The sequence below is a fragment of the Eucalyptus grandis genome, chromosome 6 (assembly GCF_016545825.1).
Source record: "Eucalyptus grandis isolate ANBG69807.140 chromosome 6, ASM1654582v1, whole genome shotgun sequence".
NCBI lineage: Eukaryota > Viridiplantae > Streptophyta > Magnoliopsida > Myrtales > Myrtaceae > Eucalyptus > Eucalyptus grandis.
Genome location: NC_052617.1, coordinates 24,117,774 through 24,135,980, shown reverse-complemented (window position 1 = coordinate 24,135,980; position 18,207 = coordinate 24,117,774). Strand labels below are relative to the sequence as shown.

The window sequence follows — 18,207 nt, the reverse complement described above, 5'->3', positions numbered from 1 at the left end:
TTCCCTTTATCTTTTCTTCGTTGTCTTTTTTCCTTACATATGATAATAATAGGTCAGAAAAATTATAAACACAGTTCACTTTTATGACAAATAAGAATCTCCATTCACTTTGAGTCTTTACTTTTCCCTAATTATATTGCAATTAATCTTAATATAATTTTCATTTCCATAAAAAGATAATAGAATTGTTCTAATAGGCCAAAACAAGTATCTTTTCTCAATTTTTCTTGCTTTTTTTTTTTGTAATATTATCTTAATTAGATATGATGGCAAAACAAAAAAATAATCTCAATTTGCTTTACTTTCTCTTTATGTTGTAGTTCATTTAATCACTTTAGTGTTAAATTGGAGTGAAAGTGAGAAAGACAGACTGATTCAAAACTCAGAAAATACCACATCTTCCAACCTTGATATGATTACTTATAAATATGATAAAGGGATGGAAAACACTATATTAGTCAATTCAACAAGAACAAAATGTTCTCATCCAAACCTACAAGAGAGGATCACAAGATCAATAAAGAAGTACTGGGGAATTTACTTGATAATAACTTTATATAAAAAAAAAAAAAACTCGTTTTATTTTTAGGACGAAAGAACTTAATTGCTTTGTTAGTTTGGTACTGATAAACCACGATGAAAAACACTAGCTAGCTAGGAATATATAACTTATATTAAAGGCGATAGAATTTTTTTTTTTTTTTTGGGTTCTAAAAAGGCTATAGAAATAACTAGTACTTTTCCATACTATCTACCAAAACTTTACAAATTTATGGCTCAGACTTTAGTCATTGGCCAGGGTCCTATATAATATCTCAAACGACAGTGCAAAGAAGCAGCCTCAAATTACACTTTAATTGATTTGCGGGCATAACCAGGAAAAAAAAAAAACTCTTATCAAAAGATTGAAAACAAAAGTATTTCTCGTAGTTTACCTTCGAGGAATGCATCTTTGCAGTATTTCTAAGGCTTCCTCACATACCAAGTCACCACAATACCTCGCATTATATTGAAAAGGAAGTTAGAATAATGCTTCTGTACATCACAATTGTTGCAGTTCAACTAATCATGATAACCTAGTCTTTACACAATTCGAAAAGAACGCATCCAGCAAGCTACCCCCACGGCACTTAACCCTCCTGGGAACCCATGAACACAAGCTGGTCTAACATCTTAACCGAAAAACTACGATGTCTGCACAGGTTGCAGTGGAAGCATAACCCATGACTATCTTCCAGAATTCCATGAACTTTATTTTGGGGACTGAGTGCACGTACATCCTGTACATTCCATCCCTTAAATCAAATGGGTCTCGTGTGACCAGATTGTTGGATGTGCCGAGCATATCACGATTTCATATTAGGACAATTCGACACCAAAATGTGCCGGTTGAGTTCAAGCCTTGATGGTAATTTGGATTAGGGGTTGGATCAACTAACAAAACCGCATCGTCTATATAGGCTAACTCCCACTGAGGGTGGGCTTAAAAACAAGACATGGGCTGGCCCAGCAAAGCCCAGTAAGCGGGTCGGTATTGGGCTCTTCTTCAGGGCCCCGAGAGAACGCGAGCTCGTGCTGTACCGGAGCAAAGAATACGCCACGTGCCGATTTATCCTGCAACGACGAAAGGTTGGTTTCAAAGCCTGCGCATGAGGTGACCTCGGTGGCTGCGGCCACCGACGTGGCGGGACATTTGGGGTTGGAGTTCCCGCAGCTGGGCTGCGCCAAAAGTGTTGCATTTAAGGGCTCCAATCCCACCCATTTCTTCTCCTTCTTTCTTTCTCTCTCTCTCCAAAATAAATAAATAAATATTTCCCTTCATCTTTTGAGCCCTAACTATTCCGATTTTCACTGCACGTGTGGCAAACTCCTCACATTTTGCTCCTTCCTAGGATTCAAAAAATATTTAACTTTTCATATTATTTAATGTTTTCAATAACCACATCTAATATCACATGTGGTGCTACGATAGCAATTAACTATAACTTAGTGCCATATTGGCAGCACTTTCGTAATTCTTTTTGATAGATGAATCGATACAAATGTTAAAAATATATATATACTTGAAGGACCCAATAAACAAAAATTACAGGCTTGATTAGACGTTGTGTAAAAGTTCTAATCCAATAGTTATATTGTCATGCCAAAGATTAATCTGAAGAGAAAACACATATTAGAGATTTGGTAGCTACATCCATTTGCTGGCACAAAAAAAAAAACATAAACATAAATAATGTTTATTAGTAGCCAATTTCTATGTAAGTCGAGCATATTTTATGAAGATAATTACCATTATCATATTTGTTCACAATTATAACTATTACAACATATAGTCTGCTTTTTTTTTATTTGCCCATACCGAGCACAAAATTCAAAGTCAACTGCTTTGTATATTTGCTTGGAACTACAATTACAAATGTATTCAAGGATGCCAATCTTTTAAAATAAATATTGCAATTCATTAATTCTTTTTATGATTTTAATACATCTTTACATGACAATAAATATGATTATGGGTATATGTCATGTCTACATGAAGAGTACCCGATATTTTCTAATATTCATAGAAGAGGGTTACTTTCTTGTAAGGCATCTGAAGGTTATTATATTTGTACTTCGAGAGGTAAAAAGTGATTTCTTTTAGAAACTAATAGTTCTATAGATAGAATCATTAACTCAATATTTTCAACATTCAAAGATTATAATAACTTAAAACCTATAAAAGCAGCATAATTAAATTATAAAAAAATGTTATGTGACAAGAGCTCGTTGAAATGAAAACAGGGAGACGTATCCACGGTGTTGCTAATATCATCATTATATTCTCTGGGTGCCACTGTTGTTGTACCTGATCATCCTACTATGAGGTCGAGAGATCATCAATAAAATCCAGTAGATCTTTATGGGGAACGAGAATATTTAGTGGTGGACCATAGGGGATACAAGAATTTGGCATGCAAAATGGCGCAAGATTTTGTTTTAACGCCAGAGGGTGAGATTTTGGACAGTCCTCTTCAACTCAATAATGTAAACAAGTCTCTCTCGAATAAAAAGGAGCACAGAGTATGCAGAAAAATCCCAATTACTGTTTTGTATGGATGCACTGCTTTCTCGCTTGGCTGTCAAGAGATTTGATTGGCCCGTCCTTGGAGTTTGTTGATAACGACGAATCTGTTTTAGTGCCCACCACAACCCTCTCGCTCCCTCAACAACCCAACGAATGTCAAATTTTCTTTTTCCTCCTTTTTTTTTTGTGAGTAGATTCTTGTACAAAGAAAAGGAGGGTGTTAAATTCTCTGTGGGCGTATATAGCAACTTTATTCCCTTCAAAAAGAAGAAAGAAAAGAGAGAGAGATAAGAGGAGGGAGGGCATCAAAGAATAAGAACTTATTCTCTCTTTTTTAGGGCACAAAACTCCACTCAGCCCAAAAAAGGGCATCATCCGTATCCCCTCCTTCTCGCCACTCCTTTACATCTTTCTAATGTACTGAATGTCATTATCATTTGGGATGTAGTTGCCGAAACATGATGAACTCTGCCACTTTCTTAATACAACAGCCCACTTAAAGGCTCCATAATAAATAATAATACGATTTAGGGTTTGTTCAAGACAAAAGGTTGTCGCCATTCTATTTGAATACCGAACCTAGCTCTTGTCTTGATTAAGCTCTTGAAAAAAAAAGAAAAAAAAAAAGAAATCCTGAAGATGACCATCGAACACCCAACAACCTCCACTTTCCTCTACCTCACCTGCTGCACATGGAAGAGCCAAGACCAGAGCTTATGTCATGAATGCGATCTGATTGTTTATTTCGACTGTCAATTCATCTGCACACTCATGGGGATTTGAATCTAGCGGGTTTATATGTGGGATTTGGGATATGGACAGAAGGCACGAGATCAGCGAGAATAGGTGGAGGGGCAATTGTCAATGACGAGAGAGCATAGTGTCCCCCCTACTTTTCTTTTTGTTGTTGCCATATCATATACATTTTGATGAAGGGTGGGATTATGTTTTCCCCTACCGAGATCCTTTTAAAGTTCATATTTACTCGATGCAATGTTTTTGCTTCCACATAAAATGGCAGGTCAAGTACATGGATTTTGCATGAAATTTATATGATCTAACAAATCGTATTCACTAGGTCTTAATATATCGAGTGCATATAATAATGGTCCCATTGCTATTACGTTCAAGTGATTCTAATCTGAGAAGAAAGTAACCTTTTTAAGTCTATGTTATGTTGTCAACGTTTCATTTCGAAAGAAAAAAGAAGACTGTATACCGCTCATCAGGCAACGGTATGGGCCAATTGGCTGGTCTATTTCTATTATCATGGACAGTGAACCTGATGACCTCATATAGAAGAAAATAGGTGGAGAGGTCAAATCAACTCGAAGCACATGCGGCGTTGTCATTTTCTCCTTTTAATGTGGCGTTTCCTTGCTTTTTCGAATTCGCATGCAACGAGAATGAGAAACGCTTTGGGTGGACCCCTACTGTACTCCTATTGCTCGTCCATGGCTATAGACAATGAATCGAAAGACGACCGTCTCGCGTGATACACGTTTCGTCGCTGTGGAATCTCCCGTGTGACGTCCTCAATTCGCGTTAGTTTCATTTTGTCATCCTCCGGATGGATGACAGAGAGAACCCCACAACATCTCGTCTCTTATGTATGCTTTTTCTCTGGCATGTTGTCCTGTTCTCTGGAAGAGTTTGAGACGACTTGAAGTCTTCATGTGTCGAGAGAGCATTGCGAGCCGTGTCACTGTCACCAAGTCTCCCCTGTTGGTCGCTATGAACTCATATATGTATGAATTCAAACTCACTTATGAATGGTGGTGAGAGTTGTGACAAGTCTGGAAGATATGCATAGTGGTGGAGAAACGCACGACATGTATGAATTCACTTATGTGCGTGGTGAAATGCATGACAAGTATGGACTTGCCTAAGCATACTCTTACAAATGATGGTACTAAACCAATAGGTAATACTAGTACATCATGAAATGTTAGGTCATATTTTATGCTTGCTTATGAGTGGATGAACTTGCAATATGGTTAATGGTTTTATTGGCATATCGTGTTAGTAAAGAAGAAGAACTTGTCCACACATAATTATTGTCTTGAACTCATGTTATTTGATTGGTACTAGGTTAAGTGCTAAGATGATCTCCTACCTTATATGTAGGGATTTCATTTATCGAGCTTCAATTCATCATTTATTTTTCAGTGTGTAGGATGTTCCCTTTGGGGTATGACGAAGAAAGGGATGAGATGATGCCTGAGACCATTAACCCCCAAGTTGGGTGGTGACTTGCTTGTGGATTAGTATAGGAGTAGTAGTACCAATGTGCCCATAACCTACAAGTCTCAGGACTATATGTTGTGATAATAAGTACTAGTATTTGTATGAAGAAGAAGAAGCATATATAGTAAACTAGTGCGACTTTCTCATATGGTATGTTCTGATGTATTTTGTGGTATTTCCACATGCGTAATTATGATTATGAGTATAAATGGAAAGGACGCATGTAGCATGTGATGTACCTAGGACGTCACATAATCATCCAATAAAATCTATAAATAAGCTTACGTATTCTTCTTCAATGTACATAGAAATATATAAAATTCTCCACTGCCTCTCTTTTCTTTACTTTTAGTCTCATATTTTGTCGTGTTCTTCAAAAGGCTTCAAGACTTGTAAGTCTTGAAGCCCTGTCACCATGTCTTCCCGTGATATCGTGCAGCCGCCTGGCCCAGAGGTTGCAGTGCGGAACCTGGCCTCACTTGCATGAACCGGAGCACAAAAACCCAATGAATTTCTGTCGTTAGATGATGTCGATCTTATGTCAAGCCCACATAAATCAACGTGGGATATCTACTAGGCTCATCTACATACGGAGCATATTATTTATGTTCGGGTGCAGGGTGGGGCTAACTGGGTCCTCACAGGCTAATGAAAGGCAGTTCTCTATGTTTCACTTTTGTTCGGAAACACGTTGCTTGGGATTGGTCTCGATCGGAGGGGGGCAAGTATAATATAAAAAATGACTGGCCGAAAGTGGATTCCATGATCGGAAAATTTGTTGGTTACTTTTGTCCTAGTCGAATCATTTTGCTTTAAAACCTTGAAATTATTGATTGAATGATTGAATGTTTGATTTAGACACGTCGTCCGTGTGACACGTATTAAGCAATCCGACAAATATTTTTTTTGTAATAGTTGTATTAAATATTTATAAATCAAAACCTTTTCCATGTAGAGTACTTCACCACGACTCTTAAGAACTCATTGACAAGATTTCATGTGTTCATATGGGGCAGTGTCTAACGTATCTTCTTCCCAACTGTGTACTCACGATAAAAATCTAATTAGAACACCGACTGCAAAATTCTGTCTAGACAAGCAATTTCATATGTAGTTGATCTGTGATTAATTCCTATTGGATAATGAATGAGGAGAAAGACCGACAGAATATGAGAATCATAGGAATAATGGCCAAGAGAAAATTTGAGAGGGAGTGTCGGAATTCAAGTCATTGTGCACTGAGACCATGGTAAACTTACTGTTTTTAAGCCATTGAAAATCACGTCAATAATTTATTTATCACAAATTAGATAACAAAACGACGTGGCATCATACATTATTGTGTTCAAACAACTTAAAACTTAGGATGTCATCTCATGTAAAGTTGTGCATATCAGAATGCGCGTTGAATGGCCAATAATGACTAGACGCCACATCGGTAATTAGTCGAAAAGACTACATTAAAATTTCGAACGCAAATGTTTAAAAAGCGTCATCAAAGAAAATTGAAAAGTTAAGAATTGAATTGACATTCGTATAATAAATTTATGATCGATTTGGTAAATATTTGTCTTATTTCCCAATTCATGATTTGGAATGTGCAATGGGAGGTCTCCATTATTTCATGAAAATAATGGAGGTTGGCATGCTTGTGTCATGGCCTGATGAAGCGGCACGTTGAATGTTAGATGGATCAACCCCACTTGCGTCTCTTGATTGAGAATATGAAAGCGCCGTCGCTGTCTCCATCACGTAATTTTTCAAGGAAATCGGGAGACCTGCTTGTCCGGTCTCCTCAGGAAATTGATAATCTCGCTTAATGGGATATTTCTTGATGGAAAATCCCGTTGAGTTCTGTATTTATAATTATTTCTTTTGAGACAGTTGGCCACAATGAAAACAACGAAAAATCTCAATAAATATGATCAAATGCTCTATTTAATTTTTTGGTCTTGTATATATTTGATTTACTTGTGATCTTATACCCCTGATATGGCCACAAACATGAACTATACAAAATTTTTCTTTGTTATTTTCCTTTTGTACTAGTTTAGAATTGTAAGGCCATCTTAAACATAACTCTAATAAACAATTTAAATCTCATCATAATTCTAAGGCCATGTTAGTGTCACCTTGAGTTTCGTTAACCTTATAAGTCGCCTGGCCATGCTCCCATAGTGGAATCTATGACCGATATGTGACCGTCATTTTAAGACATTACAGCCACCGTTATGCTAGTAGCGCTCTAAAATTTTATAATAAATAATATAATAATTTCTTATTGGTACCTAAAAGCTAGACATTCAAAGAATAGATCTCACTTATTTAAGCCCTCAATTGAAACTTGTCATATCACTTAGTAAAAAAAATTAGTATGGGTTCTTTATGGAATTAGAATTTCTTAGGGAAAATTACCAAAAATATCCTAAATCTATCACACTTATGTTAATTCAGTCCTAAACTTTTTAATTTGACCAAATTAATTTGTCAATATAATCCTTCTAACCAATTATAGCCAAATCACTAACTAGATCCCAACTATCAGACATGGCACCGCCAATGCTGATATAGATAATTTTTACAATCTTTTCAAAAAAATTGAATTTTCTTTTTTTTCTTTATTGCGACCAGCTAGGGCTAGTGAAGGCCCAACGACCCTCACTGACCACTGGGCAAAGTCATGCAAGCCCTTGTCAATTGCGGGGGAGGTGACTCTCATTGGTGGCCAGTGCAGGCAACCATCATCAAGCCCTCTCCAACCTTTGCCTGTGACTAGTCTCTGGCCATCAACGAATAGGAAAAAAAATATAAAAATTAAGAATAAAAAAAGAAAAATTTCAAAAAAATTTAAAAATCTGTCAACATTAGCACTAGCAACATTAAGTAGCACAGTTCGTTATTGACTAGGCCACTATTCAACCTTTTTTTGATATGGCTAAAAGACTATATTGGCAAATTGTCAAAAAGTGTAAAACTAAATTAGTATAATTGAAATGTTTATAATCGAATTGACACAAGACAATAAATTTAGAATAGTTTTGGTAATATTCTGAATTTCTCATTGCTATGTGTACTTGTTTTTCTTAGATACAAGAAAGAGCGAAGTTTACTAAGCAGCCTCAAAATCGCCATCATGTATTCATTTTCATATATTGTGACCATCCCTTTCACTAGGACAAGGATTAAGGGCGCATTACCCTTTGTGTAAAACCTTTGCATATTTTTTTTCTAATTCTGTCTTGCATTTGTTGATATATGCAATCGGGTCCCTCCAATTTGTTCTATTGACACAATTTGCCCCTGCTGCCCTCTATTGCTGTACTTAAATTTCGCCAATTCGTCGATTTGTATATAATGGGTCGGTGAGAACGGCTTCCACTCTATAAACGCGGACAGAAGCACAAAGGTCCCAAAACGGACAAAAATTACGTGAGAGAGAGTTTAAGAGAGTTTTTTTCGAAATGAAGATAGGGCATTGGCTTCTAACGGTGGCTGTGGCCTGGTGGTTTCAACAAGGCAGCGCCGCGTTGCCCAGAAAGTGCACACACCAGTGTGGGGACGTGACCGTACCTTTTCCATTCGGGCTCGAACCCAATTGTTCGAGGTCCACAGATTTTTTGCTCGATTGCACCAACATCGGAGGGAGCGGTTTTCGACTAATGTTGGGGAATCTTACGATACTCAAAATCTCGGTCGGGGACTCGACCATGGTCGTCAGCCTCCCCGAAGCATACCAGTGCTACGATCAGAATGGCATCCTGGAAAACAGAAGCATGGCCATCAATCTACCTCCAAATCCTCGGTACAGATTCTCAGAAACCCAGAACAAGCTCATCGTCGTCGGCTGCAACGCCCTTGCGGTCGTGGACGAAGAAAGCAGTAGAGGTTGCGCCTCCTACTGCTCCAGCAATGTCGACTTCGCCAAGGAGACCACTTGCTCCGGTCAAGGTTGCTGTCAAGCATCCATCCCAGGGGGGCTCGGGACTTTCAACATTAGCCTCTCCTCCATCGACCTAAACGTGTCGAAACACGACCACTGTGCACGGGCCTTCATGGTGGACAACAGGCCATTCAATATCTCAAACTTGACTCTCCCGACGTTCCAGGATGTGGGTAACAACACCAACACGAGCCTTGTTCTGGACTGGATGGTCGAATCGGACGACGTTTGCGAAAAGGCCAGGTCAAACCTGTCGAGCTATGCCTGTGGTAAAAACACGGATTGTAGAAACTTCGGGAATGGACCGGGTTATCGTTGCGTTTGCAGGGATGGGTACAATGGGAACCCCTATAATCTCTCCAAAGGGTGTAAAGGTAATTCAACGTACCCGACTCCTCATTCATTATCGCACTCGAATGAATTGTGTGGGTAATTAATTAATCAACGTGCAAGAGCCTGGTGGAGAAGTATTGTATCTACCTACTAATTCCATCTAGTTTTACCCTATTTAATTAGCCGCCGTTCGATTTGCGCTGCAACCTATTCCTCCACTCTCCGTCTTGCGACTCACGCCATTGCCGCTGCCACCGTCATCCGCCCACCATTTTAGGCGAGCCAGCCGTTGGACCACCACAGCCGCCTCTCTCTCTCTCTCTCTCTCTCTCTCTTCCTTCCTTCCTTCATGAGACTGGCTGGTACCTCATCTTGGCAGTGACAAGTCCCCAGTACCACCACTGTAAGCAACAAAGATAACGACTGTCTCTCTCTCTCTCTCTCTCTCTCCCTTCATGAGTCTGGCTTGTACCTCATCTCGGCATTGACAAGTCCCCAGTACCACCATTGCAAGCAACAAAGATGACGACTCTCTCTCTCTCTCTCTTCCTTCCTTTATGAGTCTGGCTTGTACCTAATCTTGCAGTGACAAGTCCCCGGTACTATCTTCGACCAGGAGAGAGATAGAGAGTAGAGAAAGAAGAGATATCTTAAGAGAGAGTGGATACATGTCGCAATAATACAACCAAGACCCGAATGGGATAGCATTACCTAACTAATAATCCCTACACCAACCTATTCAATTTGTTTTTGCCATTAATCGAGATACGGTTCAATTTGTCTTTTGCATAATGTAGCCATTTGCTCATTTGGAAAGACGTACAAAGGAAAGAAGAACAATAAAGACCGTTGCCCAATTGCTCCTGGCGTCATAGCTGGTGCAGGTAATTCCAAATATATCCCTTCATTCATTGGATGGTTTATATTCTATTAACTTATAGTTGATTTTGCAGTAGGTTTGACATATTTGTTTTAAGGATTATTAGCCTATGTAAATTCCTGGAAAGCACAAGCAGTGAGCCCCATGCTACCACGCGTTCCTATTCAGTCCCAGGCTAAACCCGTTTACAACTTTCTTTTGTTTTTCTTTTTACCTCCCTTCTAGCCTTTTTTCCTGTTTATCTGAAGCTTGCACTTTGAAACTACGTTCGTGGGAAGATACACTGCAAGATCCAAGTGAAAATCCCTCCTCCGACCAAACCTGCAAATCTTGAGCCAAAAAGAACAACTAGACCAGCAGATTTCAAGAGGGAAAAAACCCTAAAATCTCTAGCGAAAGTGAGCGAATTTGAACTAGTAAAAGGAAAAGTAAAAAGGAGCACGATTTTAAGCAATAGCATATCAAGGTGATTGTTGAAGAAGGCGATGCGGTTGGATTATTATACCGTGCCATCTCAACATTATCTTATTACGCCGTGACGGCACAAAATAATAATTCATATTTTAATTTAGACTTTATAGTGGATGTATTAGTCTTTTTCAGGTTATAAAAAATATTTTCTCATTTTAAATAAAGCTAATGAAATTATATATATACACACTAGAATATATTTATTTAAATGTGGAAAGTTTGGATAATGGTAGCAACAAAAAGGAATGGATCTGAACGTGAATGTTTGTGGGCACGGGATAGGGTGGCCATGGGGCGTGAGACTCTGTGTTCCGGGGGCACCACCTTGAATGGGGCAAATTTTTCCGCAGACCCACCCCGTGTACAATTTAAAGAAGAAACATATGTTTGTTACAAAAATATGAAGAAATAATAATAATAATAATAATAATAATAATAATAATAATAATAATAATAATAATAATAATAAAATGTCAAATGGTCGTCTAATAAGTGGATTAGTTTTTTTTTTCTTTTAGAAAAAGATAAAATCTATGAAAAGAAAATGTTTTTCGTCTTTAGTTAGAGAAAATCTTTTCAATCATGCTTTCCATTGGTAGGTTATGAATCATACATACACACACACACATATATATATATGCGAATATGGGTGATGGATATGTCCGTAGCCCCGTCGGTTAGAGTTTCCTCCAATAAAATGGATGAAAAAAAAAATTAAATTATGATAGTGCTAACGTGCATAAGTGGTTATAAAATTCCACTGAGTCTTCGTACCATGTGTAAATGGAAAGAGCTAAAACAATGTGAGGTGAATGCTTTCTCATTCTCTTTTTGTTTTATTACTAAGCCTCCATTATAATCAAGACAGATATTTGGAGGAGTAATAGAAGACTTTGGTTTATTTTGATTACTTGTTCAGTTTACGATGACACGTGTCATTTTTTAATAAGAACTTTTGTAAGGATTGTTGGACCATACGTGCAACCCATTTGTTACATAAACCATTTCCGTTAACATTTAATTGGGTGATTATATTTTAAAATATTGACTAACTTCCAAATCGATAGTGATCGATTTGCGCAGAAAAAAAGTAAATGGTTGTGTGTTCGAAATTTATTTCATTAAATGAATTATGTGGATTGTATGAGGATTACATGCTTGAATTACTAATCTGGCAACATATACTCTTTGGCAGCAATTGCTGTGTCCGTCTTCGGCATAATCACTTGGTTACGTCTCGGTCACGTTGAGGTTGAGACTCAAAGATCAACTTTAGACGAAATGGAGGAGAGCTCTTGCAACAACGCAAAGTCCAAATCTTCACGGAGGAAGAGCTGGCAAAAGCAACCAACAACTATAATGACAATAATAAGCTCAACAACGACCATTCCAGTTCCGTTTATGGAGGGACAATAGCAGGGGACATCGTGGTTGTGGTCAAGAAGCCTCAAGATGAGCACAAGTCTATAATAAGGCAGGATTTCCAAGATGAACTTGAATTTCTGATGGAAAAGAGCCACAAAAATATGGTGAAGCTCAAAGGCATATGTTTGGAGACTGAAATACCATTGCTGGTTTATGAATACATTCCAAATGGCACCCTCTTCAAACTCATCCAACAGAACGAGTTGACATGGGAACAACGCTTCAAAATAGCTGCTGAAGCTGCTCTTGCACTCAATCATATGCACTCCAAAGACACAACCCCCAATCTTTCATGGCAATATCAAGTTAGCAAACATACTTATGGGTCGAAACAACTCAGTGAAAATATCCGATTTTGGAACTTCGGTACTTATATCACCACAGAGCATAGACATATTGTAGCCATTCAGAAAAGACTCCCTGCACTACATCGATCCGGAATATTTAGTCACTGGCATGCTAACAATTCAAAGCGATGTATATAGCTTTGGAGTTGTCCTTATGGAGTTGCTCATGGGAAAGAAACTTCATGTTATGAAGTCTGAAAAGTCAATCAATACAATCCATCTTTTCATCTCTTCCGTGAAGGGTGACACACTCTCCGATGTCATAAACTTTGAGAGTGCTAGTGAAGGTGAAATGGAGAAAATACAAACCATAGCTAAGATTGCAGTGGGTTGCTTGGACCAATACGGTGCGAACAGGCTAGCAATGAGCGATGTGGTTGAGCAACTCGCCAATGTCTACCTGATCTCGACAGATAAAGCAGAGGATGAAGAGAAAGAAGAGGATGAAGAGACCAAACGAGAAGTGCATGCAGAAGAACTCTCGAGCTGTCTTTCCTGTCTAGGAATGGATTCCTGCATCTGATCCTTTATTACCATAGCGACATGTCTGTCAATTTGCCCGTACGGACTTCTAGGGTTCATCGTGTGCTTTGAATATATGTTATGTGTACCATTTGCTTTTGGACTTTATATTTGTGGAAGCATCTTTGCAAGTTCAAGCATGAGAATTTAATATAATATATGTAAAGCCGTGTATTGAAGTGGACTTATAGGAGGCCGACATATGGCCTTCGACAATATCATGATCCCTCTTCCCGTTTATCTTTTCTTCTTTTTTATTATCTCTTTCCATTAACTTAGTTAATTGAATAAGAATTTTTTGTTCTTATCCAAACACTGAGAGGATCACAGGATGAAGAAAGAAGAATCAGGAAATTTACTTGATAATAACTTCACCGTGGGCGTAGAATTTTTTTTTTTTTTTTTTAAACTCGCAACATGAAATTTGATTTGGCGACCCCTCCGTCCAAAATTTGGATACTCTCTCTCTCTCTCTCTCTCTCTCTCTCTCTCTCTCTCTCTCTCTCTCTCTCTCTCTTCTTAAATGAAAGCTTCTCCGTTCTACAGATATCGCACGCTAAGGCTCTGTTTGGGAGCCCTTAGGTGAACGAAATTGGAAAAAATTTGTATAATTTTAAGATTTCCTTCCGTTTTCTCATCTCGCGGAAAATTTAAAATATTCAAGCTTTTTCCACTTAAATTTTCATCACTGCCATTTTCCCCAATCTCCCAAACACAAACACAGCATTACTAACAGTGAAATGAATAGAATGAAAAACAAATAGTACTTTGTAAAAAGTAACAAAATCGAATGAAAATTAACAGAAATTAAAGGAATAGATTAGTGGGGATACCTTATTTTGGCTTAATGGAGTGCGAAACCTCCAGCGTTCAGTGATGAGTGAAAAATATGATGACGGCAAAAAAGAACAAGAATTGCTAATTACAATATTAACACATAACTATCAATCAAATTAATTAAAGAAAGCTAAAATTAGTATAATCACCACAAACTAAAGACAAAACAAAAGTAAATGCAAGAAACCTCATTAAGTTGAGGGGGAAGGAACCGACCATACATTAAGGAGGAGCAGACATTCTCGAAAGGCAATTACTTGTGAAAATACATGAAAAAAGTGAAATGATTCTTGGTGACATGCCGATTAATTGACAATCGATTTCAGAGGAAATTATTGTCGATAGGAAAAGTAACCAAAAAAAAATCTTAAAATTTATCACGAATTAATTCAATCATAAACATTTCAATCATGTCAATTTTATCCTAAACCTTTTTTTCAAATATTGCTAATTGAATCAACCCTGCCAAATTTGGCCGGAAATCTTTGATATTATGCCAGTCATCTTGGCATGGGTGGACCTCAACAACTGACTAGAGGAAGAAGGGAAGAAAATAAAAAAGAAAATAAATAAATAAATTGAAAAAATATTAAAATATTATTTAAAATTACCCACGTCGCACGAGTCATGTCACATAAAATAACTAGCGTCCATGTTAATAAATTTCTTATCAAAATTAGCCGAATTGACTAAATTGATACAAATACAAAAATTTAAGACCCAACTAGTAAAAAAAAAATGATTTAGGACAGAAACAGTACATTTGCAATAGGTTCATCACCATTTTTGTGATTTTCCAGTACCGAAATGGTGTCAGTGGTTGCCTACAACGATGATTAAAAAGATATTTGCAGATCTCTGAGAAAATTCTCGTCCTATTTGGTGAGTTTGAACATTTCCTCGTAGCCCAAAACAACAATAAGGCTAATCGAATATTCCCCTCAAAATCACTCTCACAGAGCTAAATCGAAAAGAAAGCAGAGACCTTCGCATTGTCAATTCGAAAAGCTTAAGACGTGCCGATGGAATCAGCGCATGACTAGACATATTACACGGACAAATCCAGCATCTCCAGAAGTAATCAAGAAAACAATTCGCCAGAGTTCCTATCCGTGAACCCACCCAAATGTCAAAGTGCAACACAATCTTTCAAAACTCGGACGCGAGGTCGATTAGAATCCACAGCGCACAAACATCTTGATCGACTTTTTGCGCCATATTAGTATGCGACCGATCTATAAAATGAACAAGGACATCCCGGAATCTCCATCTTCCCGGGCAGCCCTAATCACATCTAATCTTCAAACACTGTCAGACATTTCACAATTAAAGGATATAGGCTCCAAACTTCGTTACCTCGGATGCTAGAACAGAGGCAATTTTCCAAACTAAAATGAAGTACGATTATTGAAAGTCCGGTGCAGTAAAGAATGCAGATACGTGCCATCCAAAGTCATTTCGCGTCTCATTCTCAACTGCAAATTAATAAGCAAAGATACAGAAGCACCAAACATCCAAACCGAGCGCCCAAACTAAGTCAGGAGCCATCGAGATACAGTGATGACCAAACAATCCAGGAGGAAGTCAGCATATTGCAAGATATACCCGAACATATATTTTCAACTAACAAAATAATACAATAATCTCAACAGCCCTATGGAGTCGTGATCAACTTTACAATTAAAACAAACTCAGTTAGGCTCCGTTTGGAATCAGCTTTGGAAGGGGCTTTGACCATCAAAAGCCCCTTGGGCCAAAATAAAGCGTTTGGGAAAAAACTTTGTAAGTCTCTTAATGGCAAAGCTGGCATTTTGTAAGTTGAAAGCCCAAGGCAGGTCCTAGGCTGCCTTGGGCTTTCAGCATTTTCGGAAGGCCCGAGCACTGTTCATCGTCTTCTTCGTCAAGTTCTCAAATAGTCGCCGGTGAGGTTGCGATGGGTCGGTGACAGGCTGGAGAGAGGCTGGCGTGGTCGCAGCACCCGAGCGACCGTCGCCGACCAGTTGCACGACCCAAATCTGGGTCGCGTCAGTCGCCTAGGTCACAGTGAGGTCGGTCACGCTGCGACCTCCAACGACCCACGATCTCGCCGAGACCCGCATCCGGGTCGCCGGAGGTCACAAGGTCGCCCGGGTCGCGACGAGGTCTATCACCGCGACCTTCGGCGACCCACGACCCGCCGTGACCCAAATTTGGGTCGCGGAGGTTGCCTAGGTCGCAGCGCGCAACCTCTGCGACCTCGTCGTGACCCGGATCCGGGTCGCGGAGGTCGCGGAGGTTGCCCGGGTGCCGGCGACCTCCTTGGCGCAAAGGGGTCTCACGATGACGCGCGAGGGTCGTGACCCTAACCGGACACTACCCTTCGCGCGCCGTCTCCCCCTCACCGAATTGTCTACCTTGGCCAGCAGTAGTCGACGAAGCCCTTGGCCGGCGGTAACCGGCGAGCCTTTGGCCAGCCAACTCTCCTTTTTTTTTTTTTTTTCCTTTGGAGTCTTTTGCAAATTTAATTTACCCAAACACTATTTTGCACAAAAAGACTTCACAATGGACTTTTACAAATAGATTTACGAAACACAATTTACATTTTGGAAAACTCATTTTCACTCGATGGTCTTTGCATTTCCCAAAAGACTTTTCCCAAAAGTCTTTCCAAATGCACTTACTCGTCCGAGTCGGTATCGCTCGTTTAGCACCCATGAGTCAAAGAGATCAGAAACCAAAAACCCAAAAAGGAACGGAATGGTAATAACAAACATATCACTTACACATAAGTATTTCCTCTATGATAAAGAATTTTCTAGCTCAACCCCGTTTTGCAGACATCCTCCTCGATTTCGGCATTAGTTTCTTCCCACGGCAATGTGCATCTTCTCCGGCTTTAGTTGTAATTTGCCCAACATCTTTTCTCCCGTCTCATTCCCAAATTACTCTCATGCTGCGGTACACAGATTTTAACCGGTTCCTAGGTCAGAGAAAACTTGGTACTTCTCACATCGCAGCTTATTAAAAAGAGGGGTAGGCAAATTCAGATATGCCAAACCCTGCTTAATTTCTTGATGGAGATTTGAAACCTTGCGCTTGCATAGTCATCTCAAAGTAGTTCCTCTTCAGATACAAATGCACTCTGGTCTGCCTTCGTATATACATTAGCTTCCTTTTGCTTCCTCTTATTTGTTAGTAGATGTACTCCTAAATAGCACCATAATGCAAATGTTCCCAAGGGAGCATTACAGCCAACCTTCTGTAAATTTCACATCGAATGGATACAGGGCCGATGAAGCAGCCCAGGAAATCTTCTACCATATTTTGCTGCTGCTGCTGCCGCCGCCGCTGCACATCTCATGCACGAGCCCACACTCGACTGAGACTGGGCACGATGGCTAGACTCTGCCCAACTGACGGCTGCAATTCCTCCATTTCACTTTCGATTATCACAGAAATTTGACTGTTCCTCCTATCGGCAAGTTTACAGGACACAAGCTCATTGTAGGAATGATTATTCTTCATTACAGCGTAGGAATACGGCGACTGTCCGTTGGAATCCAGAAGGGAGTTCCACTGTAACTTCTCTAACTGCCACTTTCTTCTTAATTCCTTTTGTTTTGTACGCTAATTTGTACATTTTTTTTTTTTCTGATATTTCATTTACCAATGTAATTTGAGAGAACCACACAAATGCATGCAAATTGGCGTTCTTGCACAGAGGTTAAATACCTCTTCCCCTCCACCATCTTGATTGTAATCTCCTTCCATCTACTTCTATTTTTCTCTTCCCTACTTATTGACCTTCATAAAATTTTGAAACTTTAAGAATAATTGCATCTTTCCTTCTACCATTTGTGAAATACTTAATTTATCATTGAGGATAGTGCTAGTACACCTCATACAATCTTGTTTTCTATATTTCTTGGACCTAGTTCCCTGGAAAACCCCAAAATTTTAGGTTTAGTCCTAATTCTGCCCCGAACTTTTTTTTTTTGTCTAAAAATATCTCAACTTTTCACTTTATCACAAATTTACCCTATTAACCCTCCATTCAAAATTACTATTAGTCATCCAATGTGGCATTTCCACGTCAACGTTAAATCTAAGTTGTCCACTTATGTGGATTTTTCATCACTTTTCATCACCTTCACATTTT

General features: G+C 38.9%; 1 protein-coding gene across 1 annotated transcript; it reads left to right on the top strand.

Moving 5' to 3' along the window:
• The first annotated feature begins 8,682 nt into the window (after positions 1-8,682).
• Positions 8,683-13,233, top strand: LOC104451741 (wall-associated receptor kinase 3). Its single transcript, XM_039314445.1, has 5 exons — positions 8,683-9,628; positions 10,385-10,471; positions 12,134-12,275; positions 12,332-12,668; positions 12,952-13,233. The coding sequence occupies exons 1-5, from the start codon at positions 8,776-8,778 to the stop codon at positions 13,231-13,233; spliced, it is 1,701 nt and encodes a 566-aa protein (XP_039170379.1). The 5' UTR covers positions 8,683-8,775.
• Positions 13,234-18,207: the final 4,974 nt, after the last annotated feature.